This window comes from Montipora foliosa, chromosome 2, assembly GCF_036669935.1.
Source record: "Montipora foliosa isolate CH-2021 chromosome 2, ASM3666993v2, whole genome shotgun sequence".
NCBI lineage: Eukaryota > Metazoa > Cnidaria > Anthozoa > Scleractinia > Acroporidae > Montipora > Montipora foliosa.
Genome location: NC_090870.1, coordinates 54660852 through 54677050, shown reverse-complemented (window position 1 = coordinate 54677050; position 16199 = coordinate 54660852). Strand labels below are relative to the sequence as shown.

At 39.2% G+C, this 16199-nt stretch overlaps 1 protein-coding gene across 1 annotated transcript in view; it reads left to right on the top strand.

Annotated features, from left to right (window-relative positions):
* The window catches only part of LOC137993576 (parafibromin-like), a 16910-nt gene extending 1255 nt beyond the window's left edge, over positions 1-15655 (top strand). The window contains exons 3-21 of the mRNA XM_068839515.1: positions 1959-1997; positions 2180-2210; positions 2680-2754; positions 6127-6182; positions 6509-6532; positions 6815-6876; positions 7748-7859; positions 8083-8187; positions 8839-8940; positions 9052-9124; positions 10795-10859; positions 11102-11180; positions 11653-11676; positions 11908-11995; positions 12515-12688; positions 12985-13073; positions 13248-13324; positions 13423-13487; positions 14867-15655. Of these exons, the coding sequence (XP_068695616.1) occupies positions 1959-1997; positions 2180-2210; positions 2680-2754; positions 6127-6182; positions 6509-6532; positions 6815-6876; positions 7748-7859; positions 8083-8187; positions 8839-8940; positions 9052-9124; positions 10795-10859; positions 11102-11180; positions 11653-11676; positions 11908-11995; positions 12515-12688; positions 12985-13073; positions 13248-13324; positions 13423-13487; positions 14867-14903 (1377 nt within the window). The 3' untranslated portion in view covers positions 14904-15655. The remainder of the gene's footprint in view (positions 1-1958; positions 1998-2179; positions 2211-2679; positions 2755-6126; positions 6183-6508; positions 6533-6814; positions 6877-7747; positions 7860-8082; positions 8188-8838; positions 8941-9051; positions 9125-10794; positions 10860-11101; positions 11181-11652; positions 11677-11907; positions 11996-12514; positions 12689-12984; positions 13074-13247; positions 13325-13422; positions 13488-14866) is intronic.
* The last annotated feature ends 544 nt before the right edge of the window (positions 15656-16199 follow it).

Here is a 16199-nt window from a genome sequence, read left to right as displayed (position 1 = left end):
CATCTTTCCTTGATTTATGGTTCCCTGCTAGCAGAGATCTCTTTTCATTTGTGTTCACTGTGCTGACAAGTACATGTACAGGAAAAGAGACCGCTGCCGTGGATCGAAACTCATTGTGCTGAGCATGCGTGGTGGTTACTTAGCGACCAAATCCTCATGTGATACTACAAGTTGCGTGGGCTCACTTAACAACAACAGAAATACTGTAAAGAAAGGCACGGGACACAGTGGGCTCAAGTCCAATCAGCAAACATATCATGGGGTATGCGGTGTGAAGAGTGCCGTTCAAGGTTGTGGACGGCGGTTGGATCAAATTGAGTTTTAACCCTTTCAGAGGTCTCTTTTCCTGTACTCGTTAGCCCAGCGAAAGCAAAAAGAAAAGAGACCTCCACTAGCAGGGAACATTTATGGTGGAAATTAGTCAAAAGAATAAGGAACATAGATGTACGGAAGCTAAAAAAGGGACATCTTAGTTTGTTTTTCAAAATTAAGAGTTTCGACAGACCTCCTCAGACCCGTGCTGCTATCACCACTGGAAAAAGTTCCTTGTAGGCTATGGAAAGAGATACCTGAGGGGTTGCCCAAGAACCAAAAAACCATGTGCCAGAGGAGAAGGCACCAAAGCCGAGGGACCCTGATGCATCCAAAATCACCTCAACGTCAGAGGACGGTTCGAAGCCAGGGAAGAGCCAGAAGCTTACCCCATTCCAGGAGGACAAAAACGTATGCCACCATTCGAGATCCAAGCAAAATTCCTGTTAATGTGGATAGGGTGGTCTCATTCGAAAGCAACATAACAAATCTATCATTCGATGCAAGAAAGTCCTGCCGGGCCAAACTATTTTGGCTGCATGTTGTAGGTGGCCAATTAGAGACTCTAACTGGCGACAGTTGCACCACTCACTGCACTAGCACGCCACTCACTGACTAGCACGCACATTGCTTCCAAGGTTTCAGCAGGAAGTCTAGCAACGTGTTGGTTAGAGTCCAGTTCAATGGCCAGGACAACCATGACAGAAGAAGGCCCCACACATTTGAGGGGGTGAAATGGTAAACCCAACCTGCTGAAGAGCTCCTTAACCGTTGTCTTTCGGATTACACCAAAGCTATTGATGTGAAGACCGGGCAGGGGAGGATGATCAAAGGGGCTAGCTACCTTGCCAAGGGATACTTTGTTCGCCAAATAAGAATCTACGACTCATGGATGTAAAATAGGCAGAGGGTTTGTTTCTAAGAGTTGATTTGAGCCTGCGAGGTTGAAAATAGCCCACCCGAAACCCTGACTTATGCCTTCCAACACAAACGAAACTATCTGAGCTGATTAGGGTGGTGGCTGAGTTCAAGAGCAAACTGATCCACCTGGAGTGGGGTGACTGCAGAGGCTGGAGGTAATGTGCAGAGCAGAGACAGTGAAGGGAGAACCAGAGATGAAGGCCCCCTTGAAAATGTGAAACGGGAAATAAACAATAATAGTAGACAGAAGGAAATATACTACATATCTACATGTACGCTGTATCAGCTAGTTTATTATAGCTTGATCCTATATATGCATACATATAGCTGAACTTAAAGAACCTTAGTCACCCACTTTACATTGCGCGCCTTTGTTGTTGTTGTTATCCGGGAATTTGTAGCGTCTACTTCCATATATGGGCAAGTATCAATGAGTTAAAAAGAGATATTTTAAAAAAAAGTAAATACGGGGTGGTGCAGAGAAGGAGCTGCCAAAGAAAATGTGCACTCCAGCAATGTGGTCCAGGGTGAAATCCTGGAATTGACACATGCAGTTCAATGTTTGAACTTTAAACTTCTAGTCACTGGCAATGTTATTATAAATACTGATGTTTCTCTTGATGTGCTGTCATCAGTTAGTCTCCTAAGGTGTTTTTGATAGTTCTTTAATAATGACTTGTCAGTAGACATTGTCCAATAAGTGATTTTTGGTTCTCTATTTACAGGGTACAAAGATTCCTGTTGTTAGGTTACCCGACAGAAAGGTACAGTCATGCATTTCTCAACTTCAAAAAATGATAAAAATCTATACCGGTAATGTATTTTTTTTAATGTTATTTATTTTTCTCTTAACTTTACAATGCACTCCTTATTGTTGACGTAGTTTAATGAAGATTCCTGTCAATAAACACACAAATTCAATGTATATGATGTATTTACTTTTCAGGGATTACTCAGCTACCTCAATGGAGAGACAGGTAAATTCTTAAACCATTATATATATTTGTAAATTAATTAAAGTATTTAGGCTCTGACTGTTACTGCAGCTTGGTACCTATTGTTCATGCACATAAATTTCATGACATTCTGTTATCATCATCATTATTATTGTTGTTGTTGTTGTTGTTGTTGTTGTTATTATCATCATCATTATCAGGTCAGGGACCGAGGCAAAGCAGTGTTAATGATATGCCTGCAAAGTTTGAATACAATGTACCATCTACTCACAGGTTGTTCTTTTCACAGAAAGTCAAGATTTATTATTATTATTATTATTATTATTATTATTATTATTATTAGTAGTAGTAGTAGTAGTAGTAGTAGTAGTAGTAGTAGTAGTAGTGCATTTTTGTAGAGTGGCTAGATTATGCAACCCATTCCTAAATATTGCTACCTCTTAAATTTAGTTTTGATAATACACCTTACAATTTGCCCGGTTTTCAACAGACACTTCAAGTAGCATTGACAAGAGTGTTCCACTGGAGATGCCTAACCAGCGCTCAGCTGCAGCACAAGCACAAGGTAAAAAATCCTATAAGGTTCAACAGCCAAGTAATACATGTGTGCTCAGGTTAATTACAACCTGTTCCCTTGAGCAATGAAAGAGTACCAAGGACTCCTTGCGCATTGAATATGTACATGTACTACAACCATCAGAAAGTTTCTTTGGTGCATACAGATTGATAAAGGGAAAATATTGTCACTAAATGTTGTGGTCATCTTGGGAGATGAATACTGAAAAGGTCACATGTTATCAGTTGTTTACATAGGAAAGGGTAAATGAGACTTTGGGATGTTGTGATTTGGAGTGGTAGTAGATAGAGTGGTAATAGTGCAGCTTTGGTTTTGGTCACCATATGACTGTACATACGTCCACCATGTCAATGTGACCAGTATCACGTGACAATATTGTGGGCTCGAGTTTAGAGCTCATTGAGCTGGCCAAACTCCAGCTAGTTTATTACACGTAACATGAGAATTTTATTCCGTAAAGCTCATAATTTTGTATAAATCTGTATGCTTTATTTTCACATGTGGAAAATCAGAATGGCGTACAGCTATTTCACATGAGGAAATATAACCAATCAACGATAGCGTAAAGGCGTTTCCATGCCAATCACTCGTGCATCTCGTGCATCTCGCGCAAATCGTACTTTGTTATTGAATTAAATGAAATTTGCATTTGGTTCTATTGTTATTGAGTTTTTGTTTCTAATTTGCGTTCAGAAAACTATTTTAATGAAAATTGTCGTCTTATGTGTAATGGTCTGTTGGTTCTCCTGGGTGACTTTAACATTGATCTGTTAAAACCCACACCTATGGCTAGACAGTTCCTTGATCTCTTGTATATTTTTAACTTAACGCAACATGTGGACAAACCTACTAGAACGACACGTCAAAGTGAAACACTCATCGACCATATCATTTCCAATTGTCCGCAACGTGTAAAATTCATTAATGTCCTGCCTTGCTCAACCATCAGTGACCATGATGCTCCTTACGCTTGCATAGATATACGTGTTACGCGCTTTGCTCCAAGGTTTAAATACATTCGTAATGAGCGTCAGTTCAATGAGGAGTCTTACGTGGAAGACTGTGCTAATCTCCCATTGAGTGTTGTTTATGCTCTGGAGGATCCCAATGAAAAACTTGACGTTTTTAGTGGCCTTATATTGCAGTGTATAGAACGACATGCGCCGCTAAAGCGTACTAGGCTAACTCGTCCTCCGGCTCCATGGTTACAAAAAGATGAAATACGGCAGACTCAGCTACTGAGGGACAAGCTTCGGTTCGAAGCACACGCAACTAAAGCACAAGACATCTGGCAAAAGTTTCGTGATGTGCGAAACCTCCTGAAGAAGAAAATACGTGAGGCTCGCCAAAATTTCATCAATAAAGCTCTCTCATCCAAAAAGCCTAAAGAGGTGTGGCAGGTTATCTACCGTATTCTGCACCCAAATCCTACACCCTTGAGGTGCAATGTAGATGCTCTAAATGAACACTTTGCAAGTACAGCCACGAGGACTACTGGTGTCCAAACATCTGATACTAAAGAAGACCTGATAGCCTTCTTGGATGCACTACAACCCGAAGAGTCTCTGACAGGAAATGACAGCTTTACCTTGAGGCTTGTTACATTCCATGAGGTCCTACGTGAGCTAAAGCACCTACGATCAGACACATCCACAGGTCCTGACCTAATTCCAACAAAATTTTTAAAGCCTATTGCTGAATATATTGCAAGCCCTTTAACTCACATAATTAACTCATTTATTGCATTGTGTGACTTTCCAGATAAATGGAAACAAGCTCGTATAACTCCAATCCCAAAAGTGGATAGTCTTCAAGATAACAATGATTTTCGACCAATCTCTATATTGCCCGATTTGTCTAAAATCTACGAGAGGCTTGTTCACAACCAAGTTGTTGAGTTTTTGGAAAATCACCATCTCCTTGAGGACAATATTTCTGGCTTTAGGAAAGGCCACTCTACAACATCTGTTTTATTAAGCATACGTGATGACATATTGAAAGCAATGAATCGGAGCGAATGCACCCTGCTTGTTTTAGCTGACTTCTCGAAAGCTTTTGACACTGTCAAGTATAAGTCTGTGCTTGAGAAAATGAATGTTCTCGGATTTTCAAAGTCATACCTTAAATGGACAGTCAACTACTTGTGTGGAAGAGAGCAGTTTGTTCAAATCGATGACCGGATTTCAAAATCTGTCAGTATTAGCTTTGGAGTCCCACAAGGTTCGATCATGGGTCCTCTCATTTTCAACATATATATTGCTGATCCCCAAGGGAAACTCGATTGTGCTTGCCATCAATATGCTGATGACACAACCATATATCAAGCATCGAAGCCTGCTGAACTAACATCTTGCATTATTTCAGTGCAACGTAATTTGGATAAACTGCAATGTTGGGCTAATGAAGCAAATCTGGCTTTAAATCCCAGCAAAACGAAGTACATGTTATTATCTTCCACTAAACTTTCTTCCTATCATGAACTTAATAACATTGACATTGATTTAAGAGTTGGAAGTATATCCTTAGAACGTGTATCTTCGGCAAAACTTTTAGGGACCCATATTGATCACAACCTAAAATGGGAAGAAAATGTCAAGCAAACTTCAGCTTCTTGCTATCGCACTCTTGGAATCTTAAAGAAATTGAGGAACTTTCTTCCATTTCATATTCGCAAGCAGTTAGTTCAGGCCCTAGTACTTTCCAAGTTGTACTACAATTGTGTTGTCTATCATAATTTACCACATTACCTTGTTAAACGCCTACAAAGAATTCAAACGGCATGCGCGAGCTTTGTTGTAGGTAAATTTGTTGAAAGGGAGGATATTATAAAGCTAAGTTGGCTACCAGTTAAAGAACATATCGAATGGCAGTTGTTAAAGCTAGTTCATAAGGCGATTTATTCTCGTGAATGGCCAGGTTACCTGCGACTGAAGCAATTTATGCACAATGGAACGCTGAGGTCAGTGCAGCTATGCAGCTTGAAATCCCATTAGTGTCATATATTTATCAAGACCAAGCTGCTAAAAGCTTTAACATTTTACCTGGATGTGTAAGGAACTGTCTTGATTTTAACCAGTTTTCTAAGATGACTTTTAAGTTTTTAATGAAAAAGGTCAAAGATAATTTTTTAGCTTAACGTTTTTATTAAGCACTGTAAATAGATATATTTATTTTTATTATTGTATTTTTATTACTTTTTTACTTTTTTTTTTTATCTTTATTTTTATTTTAGATGATATATTTTAGCAGATGAAGAGCCACCTTGTGGAAATGCTGAATAAAGCCATTATTATTATTATTATTATTATTATTATAGAGTAGTTTACTTATCATGAATAATTTGCATTTTTGGAAAAACAGCAAAAAGAGCTGGAGATGATTCAGGAGGTGGGGAGTTCAAGAAACCAAGAGTTGAGGTCAGAGTATCGCGCTACGTGTATATAGTATGATGAAAAAGTTCTTGAATTTAAAAGCAAGTGTTGGTACTGTTTTGTAAACCTTGGTATGGTAGTCATACTACATCACCAAGTGATGGTTGGGTGAACACAATATTTAGGAGCAGAAACCAGTGGAAATCAATAGCCTGTGAATGGGTTTCCTTGGCCTGTGGCCTGTCAGTAGAATAATGATGGAAACTGCTTTTACCTCTGGTGACTTGTTGAAGCATGAAAGGTAGTTAAGTCAGTTTGGTTTTGTTACCAAAGCTAAGCTATGTTCATACATGTATGCTTATCTTTTGCAGACAGAACAGCTACGGCTTGATAAGGTAAATTTTGTCAAATATTTTTTCAAAGTTATAATAATTATTATTTAATGTTAAGATACCAAATTGTTTAACAAGGAAGTTTAAGTGTCACCTTTGTGTTTCCTGAGGAATTTTTAAGAATCTTAGTGATGCACACCCAATTTTAGGTCATCCAGTCCAGTTGTCAACTGGTTAATGACGCAGAATGTTTTTAGATGTTATATTTGACAGTGATAATTATATGCAATGCTTGTTCTACCTTGTGTACCAACTTCTCATCAGTTTCAATTCATGGATTCATAGAAAAGGTTGGAGGCTCGGCTTGAAGGTCACAAGGAGGGGACTGTTACCACTGAACAAATCAGGTACAGTTTTCTTTTAAAGGAGTAAAATCGTTGACTTTGACCCATTGACTCCTGGAGGTTCCCCATTGAGGAGTAAAATCATCTGGCGTTATGCACCAGTCAAAGTAAATCCCCAACCCAAGTCATAGCGGGGAATTGGAATTTGCAGTCTGTGAAGCAGAGAAAGTAGTCCCCCCTCCAGGGAAATATTTTTGGTCCAATGTCCCTGCCTTCGGGAACATGTGAGTACGTACTAAAACGTGAAAGGAACAAAATAATAATTTAATGCTCTTTACAAATCACCTTTCCTTGAACGGGAAATTTTGTGAAACAAAACTCTCTGGATGTGTATTGTAACCTAAAAACTTTGCAAAGCATTTTGTTTTGCACATATACAGGACTAAACAGCTCAATGGAAACGCAAGAAAAAAAGTTAATGTATGCAAAATTACCATGAGGCGCGAAAAAGAAACTGCTGATCAACGGATAGTGAAGTCCCCGCTTACTCCCCGGTCTCGTAGGTGAAGATCGTGAATTTGTGCGCTCTTCCAGCCTGCCGGGGGATCAAAGTCGAGTGAAAATAAGTTTAAGTCCCCGCAATTCGCTGCTATGGCCCGGGTTGGGGAAGGGGGGGGGGGGGGGGAGGATTTACTTTGACTGCTGCATTAGACAGAGTAAAATACTGAGTATGGTTGGTTTAGGGGTGAAAGGGTTAATACCAATATCAATATAACACTGTAGATGTCTCACAAATTATGAATGTAGTGACCAGTTTGTGTAATTTTCCTCGACCTTGTACACCATCTGATCAGTGGACAATGATCATGTATCAAGTGATTTTGCAGCTTTTGTTAGTTTTGAAAGCTTGTTTACCCTCAAATACCTTTTATAGGTCTTTGAGTGATGCCATGTCAGTTGAGAAGATTGCAGCCATCAAGGCTAAGCGTCTTGCAAAAAAAAGGACCACGATTAAAGTTGATGACGATTTGGAAGCTGGGGCTTTGGTAAGTACCAAAAATCAGTTCAAGAGGAAGGAGGAGACAAATAATTTGTCAACTCCAAAATGATGATAATAATACATGACAATATTATAATATTAATAATTTATTATGCAGTTGAGTTTCTCTCTTGCCTTTGTTCTTCTTGTTTGCATTGTTTTGAATTGAAGCTTTCTTAATTATATATATCTCCAAATACTGTACTGTAATTGTTTTAAATTTTTATTAGGAACAAAGGTTTTTTGTAGACGCAGAAGTTGATGTTACAAGAGACATAGTGAGTCGTGAGCGGCCTTTGCGAACAAGGACCTCTGTGTTGCAGAGCTCTGGAAAGGTTTGTGTTAATCATTGGCAAATATGTGCATGAAATTGACTCAGGAAAGTAAAATTATGTGCCAGAAAACCCCGACCAGCGCTTTTTGAAAGTTTGCATTTACTTGTGCTCTCATTCAACATCATAGTTTTGAAGTTAAAGGACTGGTAAAAGTAGAGCTGCTTAGAAATTAATTGTGCTAAAATTTAAAAAAAGGAAAAGAGGAAGAAAAAGGTGAGGGAAACACCCACTCACTCACTCACTCACTCACTCACTATCCTTTATGATGTCAGTTATCCACTGAACCGCGGGTCTGACATTGCATAGCCATTTCCCTTCTCCATAAAATGCGGTTGTTTGCGTCCTCTGGGATTAGTCCAGATAACTGGAGGTCCTTTCTCAGGACCTCCTTGTTAAACATGAAAGGAGAGCATGGATGTAAGCAGTCAGGAAAAGTAGAAACTTTAAATGATTTAACAAACGTCTTGTTTATACTGAGATGTGTAACTACCAGTGGCATGTTGTCATGTAAAAGACAGTTGGCCAATCTTGTAATCTTAGCTAGTCCATTTCTTTCCCACGTTTATTTGGGCATGATGCATGTGTGTTCCATTTTGTTACTTGATGAGATACTCTGAGAATAAATTCTATAATGTCTGCTTTATTTTGCAGCAATTCCTAAAGAATGTGTTGGCCATACTGCAATCAGTAAAAGCTCAGGAGGAAGGAAAAGTCAAGAACTTACAGAATCAAGACCCTTTTGCTAATACACCAGTACGTTTTAAGATGGCAGTCTCTCTTTTTAGTGTTGTCAGTGGTAGACATTTTTCAACCAATTAACTTTTCATAATTTTTATTTCTTTGTCATTCATGTTTGTTGTACAGGAAGTCAAGAAAAAGCCAGCTACCCCAGTACCATACAACAGATATGATCAGGAGAGATTTAGAGGGAAAGAAGGTAATATACCTTTTACCAACCAAATCGTGACTGTGTAACAGCAAATAATAATGTTGTGGTAAGTTATTTGGTAAATTTGCTTCAACACAAGGCCTTTTTGTGGGTGCTACAATCTTGGACAAATTAAATGGAACATTGAGACCACCCCTCCCTCCAAAATCAGTGATGGGAAAATGGCGCGTTTTGGCCTTCACGCACCTTCATCCTTGATTTGGGGGAGAGGGGGCATTTCTGTTCCATTTTATTTTGTCTAAGATTGTCTAAGAGCCCCTGCTTGGCGTTACCAGTAGTATATGGGGTAATCACGACACGAAATCTGCGCTCGTTCGCTCAAAAGTTACATCATCCGAGAGCACATCTCCCATTCAAAAAATAAACTGAGCAAGGCGACACTGAAAAAAAAATAAATGCAAGTGGCATTTCACGTTAACATAAATTCCAAACAAAAAAGGGAATAAAACTATTGGAAAAAAAAAAGAAAAAGAAAGAAATTGCATGTAAGGAGGATTCGAACCTTCTACCACAGATTATCTACCCCATCCAACTATCCAACCTACCCACATTCTACGCTTTAGACTTTGCATCCGTGCGCTAACCATACCGAATACGCAAACTTGTTGAATTTTAAGAACTGCATTTTTACTTCCTTAAATTTGTTGGCGATATCTACCTGATCTATCTTCTGATTTTTCCACGCTGAAAAATAGAGCATGATTTACGTTCACAAAAGTGTTGATGGGCACGATTTGCAGGCTATCAGCAACGAATTTTGTCGATTTTTCACAATTTTGTCGTCTGGCCAGAAAGGTGACAGAACAGATTGACTCTTTTTTCCATTGCTTGTTAACCGTGCTTAACCGTTGAAAAGCGTCTCAAAACAGACGTTAATCGTATAAAAAGTCTCGTGAATCGTGCCTTAAAAGTTTTAATGTCACGTAAAACCATTCAAGTACTCTACAAAGCTTTAAAAGCGCTACTTTAATGCTTGAGTCTTTTGCCATTGCTTCGTTTAATCTCAGCGATGCGACCCTACATAGACCCTATAGTTTTATCGATTAACTCTCCCAGAAATGCTTCCAGAGTAAGATCAGTAGTGGGCTTGAGAACTCTAACTCTTACTTTTGTTTCCTCGGGTATTCTTTTTCTCGGTGGCAATTTTTTCGTCAATTCTACGTAGAGTTATACCCTTATTCTAGATCGTACTGGCAAATTTTCATTTTAGGTTTGGCTTTTTTTATACGCTCCGCTTCTCTTAAAATATCTTCCATGTAGTATCTCAACATAGCAACACTAGCGACGAGCGTGACTGCGTCAGAGGCCAGTGGTTTCGGATGATTAATGTGTTGAGATATGACCTCTTAATTGACCAAATCTTGAATTTGTGATGTCATAGCCTCTGCAGACAATCTTGGACAAATTAAATGGAACATTGAGACCACCCCTCCCCCCAAAAGCAGTGATGGGAAAATGGCGCGTTTTGGCCTTCACGCACCTTCATCCTTGATTTGGGGGAGAGGGGGCATTTCTGTTCCATTTTATTTTGTCCAAGATTGTAGGTCTCATATGCAAGCTAATGAGGGTGTTGCCAAAGAACAGTTACTACAAAGAGAGTTTATGTTAAATTAATTATGTGCTTGATGCTCCATGAACAATGTTTTTGATCCCTACAGAAACTGAGGGATTCAAAATTGACACAATGGGAACATACCATGGTCTTAGTTTGGAATCTGTGAAGGTAGTGTGTAACAAAATTAATTTATTGTCTCTTTTGCTTTATGTCAAGAGCACTGGTCAATTAAATTCTACTAAAAAGAAATGTGTCTAACTCTAGTACATTAAATATAGCTTCAGCTTCCATTTGAATTTACAGAATCCAAAATGTTTTACAGGTCAGTCTATATATTTAGCAACTGCTAAATGTTAAAGAGGATGAATGAGAGTTACAAATTTGACAATTGTTTCATTTTATTTTCCCAGGAAGGAGTTCAAAAGCCTGCCAAAAGAGTGTTACCTAGTCCTTCTCCTCATACACAACCTAACAAGTCTCCAAGACCTCGTAAGTGTGACAAGTTATTGAAGGGCCCTCTGATGTTTACAACTGAGCAGCATTAGTGCATCATATTCACAAACCCAGGATGAAGATAGACAGATTATAAATTAATGTGATACAAAACTGTCTCGAATATTGCAAAGTTCTAATTTAACATTAGCATCAAGTGTCCAGGCCCACTGTTTTGTTTTTTGTTCTTTTTTTTGTAGTGCAAAACATTTTAACCAACAAAATTAAACTAAAAGTTTATTGAAATGAAGAGATATTTTTCCCAGATGTGTAAGGTTTTTTATGTTTTTTTTTTCATTTGCATTGTGCTTCATGATAGAAGATCTAAGAAAGGTTGTATACTACAACATTTTAATCACTTAAAAAAGTAACAGTGATACATTGTAATATGGTACAGCATTTACTGCCTAGATCGGAAAAATAACATGACACAACTATCTCATTGTGTTAACTCTTTATTTTGTTTTAGTCCCACAAAAGCCTGCGAAACGAGGTGAGACTAATAATTATTTATGTTACAAGTTACTTTTTTGTCACTAATTGAATGCAGGAACTGTGAGCCATATTTTCCCTCATTTTTCTATAACGTTTATATGGGTGGGGAGTGCTGCAGTTAACTTTGGCATCAACTCAATGGATTGCTGAGGAAATCTATGAATTGTGTGCTGTGTAGAGATTCAAAGTGTCTATGTGCCAGATTTTGGTATTGCTTGTTTCCTTCCAGAATCTCGAACACCAATCATAATAATTCCTGCTGGTGCAACTTCACTGATATCACTGTTCAATGCACAGGACCTTCTGCAGGATTTCAAGTGAGACTATTTCCTCATTGTATTAATAATTGAGTGACGACCTCATACTGAAAGGTCCCATTCTTAGTAATCCAGAGAGCTTCTTCTTTTCAATCTTTTTCAAGGCCTGTGCAATTTTGGTCAGACCAAATCTGAATCATTGAATACATCCTTGAACATCATCTAAATATGTATTATGCGATGTCATAGTCTTAACACTTTGATTCCTGACTTTTCAACTTTACCCACTTTGGTGTAAACAGGTGGCTAACTTGGAAAAAAAATATGTAGTTTTAGAAATTGTTTTGGATTAGAAGGTCCAAGGGACAAAAATTCATTTAACAACTGCCTGTGAGGAAACCATTCAAATTTATGTGGGCTAGCAGAAGTCATGTGAGGGTCCCACCTAAGGAAGCAGCTAACAGAACTCTCAATTCTGCTCTTACAATACTCAAACTGAGAGCATCTGCTGTAGGCTACTTTCACTCACTGCAATTACCTGTTGTATGCTACTTTCACCAACTGTTGTCATTCGTTAAGGTTTGTGAGTTCTGAGGAGAAGAAGGCACAGGGTGTGAGACGTGAGAATGAGGTCCTTATTCAGCGAAGGAAGGAAATTCACCAGGCCCAAGCTGCACCTGGAGCCACGCCAACAACAGTGACTGTTCCATACAGAGTGATTGACAACCCAGCCCGTCTTCAACACAATGACTGGTATGTTAGTGATTAACTTTACACACTGTACTTCCCTGGAATGCAGCCATTCTTCCACTTTGCAATGCTAAAATATACAGCAGCATTATTCATGTGCAAGCAGAAATGATGCAACGTTCACCAAGAACAATATCATTGTTATTGCTTCGGTGCACGTGGTTCGGGTAGAGCTGCATTTTAATGGCTGGGAGAGCTGCCATAATGTTTCTCCACTTCCCTTTTCCTCTGCTTAGCCTTACTGGTACTTACCAAGCCAGGTACACAGAAATAATGCAAGTGTTTGCTTGCTTCCACAGGAGTCGTGTTGTAGCAGTTTTTGTCCAAGGGCCTGCATGGCAGTTCAAAGGATGGCCATACACCTCACCAGTTGATATTTTCTCAAAAAGTAGGGTTGTTATCTAAATCATTATTTTTACTATTTTGATATGATTGTTATCATTGTTATTTCCCAAAGCTTGTTTACTTAGTCTGCCATGATGTATTCGATTTCCAAACAAAAGGAAACAGCTTGTGTAGTTCTGTTTTCAATGAGATTGACTTTGAATTTGTTGTGTTGCAGTCAAGGGTTTCTATCTAAAATATGACGAGATGAAGACGGACCCAAATGTTCAAAAATGGGATGTGCAAATTCTAACAGTACGTCAGTTTCTTTTCAAAATATTGAAAATTGTGCGGCGTTTGTGTGGTGTTGCAGAGTTGTCCTTGTTAATATACGTTTCATCTGACAACTTTAGATCAGTCGAAATAAAAGACATTTGGATAAAGCTTCTATCATCCGATTCTGGGAAATTCTTGACAAGTAAGTGAATATGTTATAGGTAATTTTATACAATTTTTCCAAAATATAATCGTGGACAAAATTTCTTGGGACAGTGAAGCAAAACGACGATTTTCTCAATTACTTCCAAAAGCAGTGCCGTATTACAAATACATGTGACAGGGATACCACGCGCACCGGTGGCTCAGTTGGTTGAGCACCGGGCTGCCATGCAGGAGGTCGTGAGTTCAACTCCGGCCGGACCAACACTCAGGGTCTTTAAATAACTGAGGAGAAAGTCCGCAAATGGTTAGACTTTCAAGTCTTCTCGGATAAGGACTATAAACCTTAGGCCTCGTCTCACAAATATCTTCTATGTTCATTAGTTTCCTGTGGGACGTTAAAAAACCCACATACTATTCGAGAAGAGTAGGGGATGAATTTCCCGGTGTTGTGGCTGTCCTTTGTAAATGTGTGGGTTGGTGGGTATTGGTCCACATCAGCTGAATATCTGCCAAAACGTCAACCTTCTCAAACAAATAAATAACAAACAAACATCAAACATTATTTGGTGACTAAACATTTTACCGTTTTGGCCGTGTTTGATCGCGTTTGGTCGTGTTTGATAAAATTTGAAAGGCCATCAAACATTTGATCAAACAACTTAAAACATTTCGTTTGTTCTCGTGTTTGATGGCCAAAGTATTGTTCGTTCAGACAGCCGTATCAAACATGTGTGGCGTGTCAGCTGCTTGTATCCACGTGTTGTTTACGTTTGTGTGACCCATAGTTCTTTGCTTGTGGAGTTTGATCTGAGTTATATCAAACATGTTTTAACCGTTTGGCCACTCACTTTAACATCAGCATGTTTGGTGACCAAATATTTCCCCTTTGGCCAGGCCCTAACTCTAGTTTCTTTCTTTCCTTTTTCTTTTTCTACCGGTAATGCCTTTCGCTGAATTTAATAAGGCCCCCTTTTTTTTAAGCCCCCCCCCCCTCCCCCCTCAAATGTGCTTGAAACAGCCTCCAAGCAGGGGGCTTAATGGAGGATTTACAGTACTTGACTGTGGTGATTTTCCTGACTTTCAGTTCATTTCATTTCATTTTTTTACTTAACTCTGAAGTTGACTTCCACTCAAGCTTGTTGAAATATCAGTCCTAAATAAAAGTACTTACGCAGAGGATCAAATTCCTTCAATTATGTCATTCCTGGGTTCAAACCTTGGACAATTCTGTTCGACATGGAGTAAGATCTGCTTAAAACGAGCAATTTAGGGCCTATTTCGATTGTTCCAGAATCAATAGGTTCAAGATTTTCTACTTTTTTTGTCTTCTCTTTTAAAGTGTACATATCGAGTGAATCGTCCGTCTATCAGCAACTTTTGGTTCAGTTTTAATCTTTTTCTTTCTTTTTGCGGCAGATTTATGATCAAGCACAAACCACACCTGCGCTTCTGAGCTCAAATATTTTCCTCAAATTGAGGCTACTACGGGATCAGTGTAATGGGACTACTGATGCTCTATTGTCACGGATAACGAATGTCTATGTGCGGAACGGAAGTCATTTCAATCATTAACAAAGCCCGAGAAGACCTGAGCTTGCAGCGACATGAACAATTCTCTTTGTGCTCATGTTAATTAATGTCGACAGTAAGTTAAAAAACGAAACACTAGTTCAGACTTACTACATAAAGACGTAGCCGTGACGAAACCTTTTTTTCCACTGAAATTGTTGCCTTTGTTACTAATACCGTACGAAGGAGATCACGAGCGTCTGACAAGGGATAAACAATGGTAGCCAGTTTCCTTAGACCTGGTTATTTCTTGATTTTCATGTAAGTCGTCCATCTTTCTAGTGTAATTTGGCGTAATTTGTGCATTGTTTGGCCGGAAGACCAATACTTGGCAGAAAAGCTGTGAGGGTCGAGGAAAAGATTTTTGAAAAATGGTAGCTTCAAGTAGAGATGTGGGAAATGACTAGGCTCCGGTTAATCGACCTCCTGTCCTGAGGCTTATGAAGGGGGCTTGCGCAAGGACGACGACGACGGCAACGAGAACGCCATGAAACAAAAGCTTTGTAATCCCCGCACGTGCGTACGCGCAGGGAGCTTAAGCCTGGGCGTTTTTGACACGCGGACGGCAACCGGGAGAGAACATTTCGCGTGCTAGGACAGTGATGTCTCCCAGATATTATACCAATCATCATTAATGGTGAGAAGATACGTAGAAATGTAAATGTGGTTGTGTGCAGACAAGTTAAAAGGGAAAACAGCTCACTTCCGGTTGCCGTCCGCGTCTCAAAACGCGCGTACTTACCTTAAGCTCCCTATTCTCGGACGTGTCCCGTCTGTCCTCTTCCTGACAACCACCTGAAATGACCAAATTTATGGTTAAGTGGAGCACACGAGCACCTGACGATAAATTTTCGATTTTCACTCCAAACAGCCGCACTTATTCCTGAAATGTTGATCCACGCTGTACACGCGGAATGACTTAGGAGTAATTGCGAAATTACTACAAATACGAGAAATAATAATAATAATAATATTTTTAGACAGCATTCTCGTACGTTGCCGTCGTCGTGGTCCTTGCTTGAGCTCTTTTTTAGGGAGTTTGTAAAGAAGCGGCTACTGCAACGGCAGAATTGGTAAAAGGAGGGACTCTGTATGACAGAGATCTAAGAATCAAACCATGCAGGTTTACCCATTTTAATCCTTCTCCTTACATAATTATGTAATTACATAATATATATCT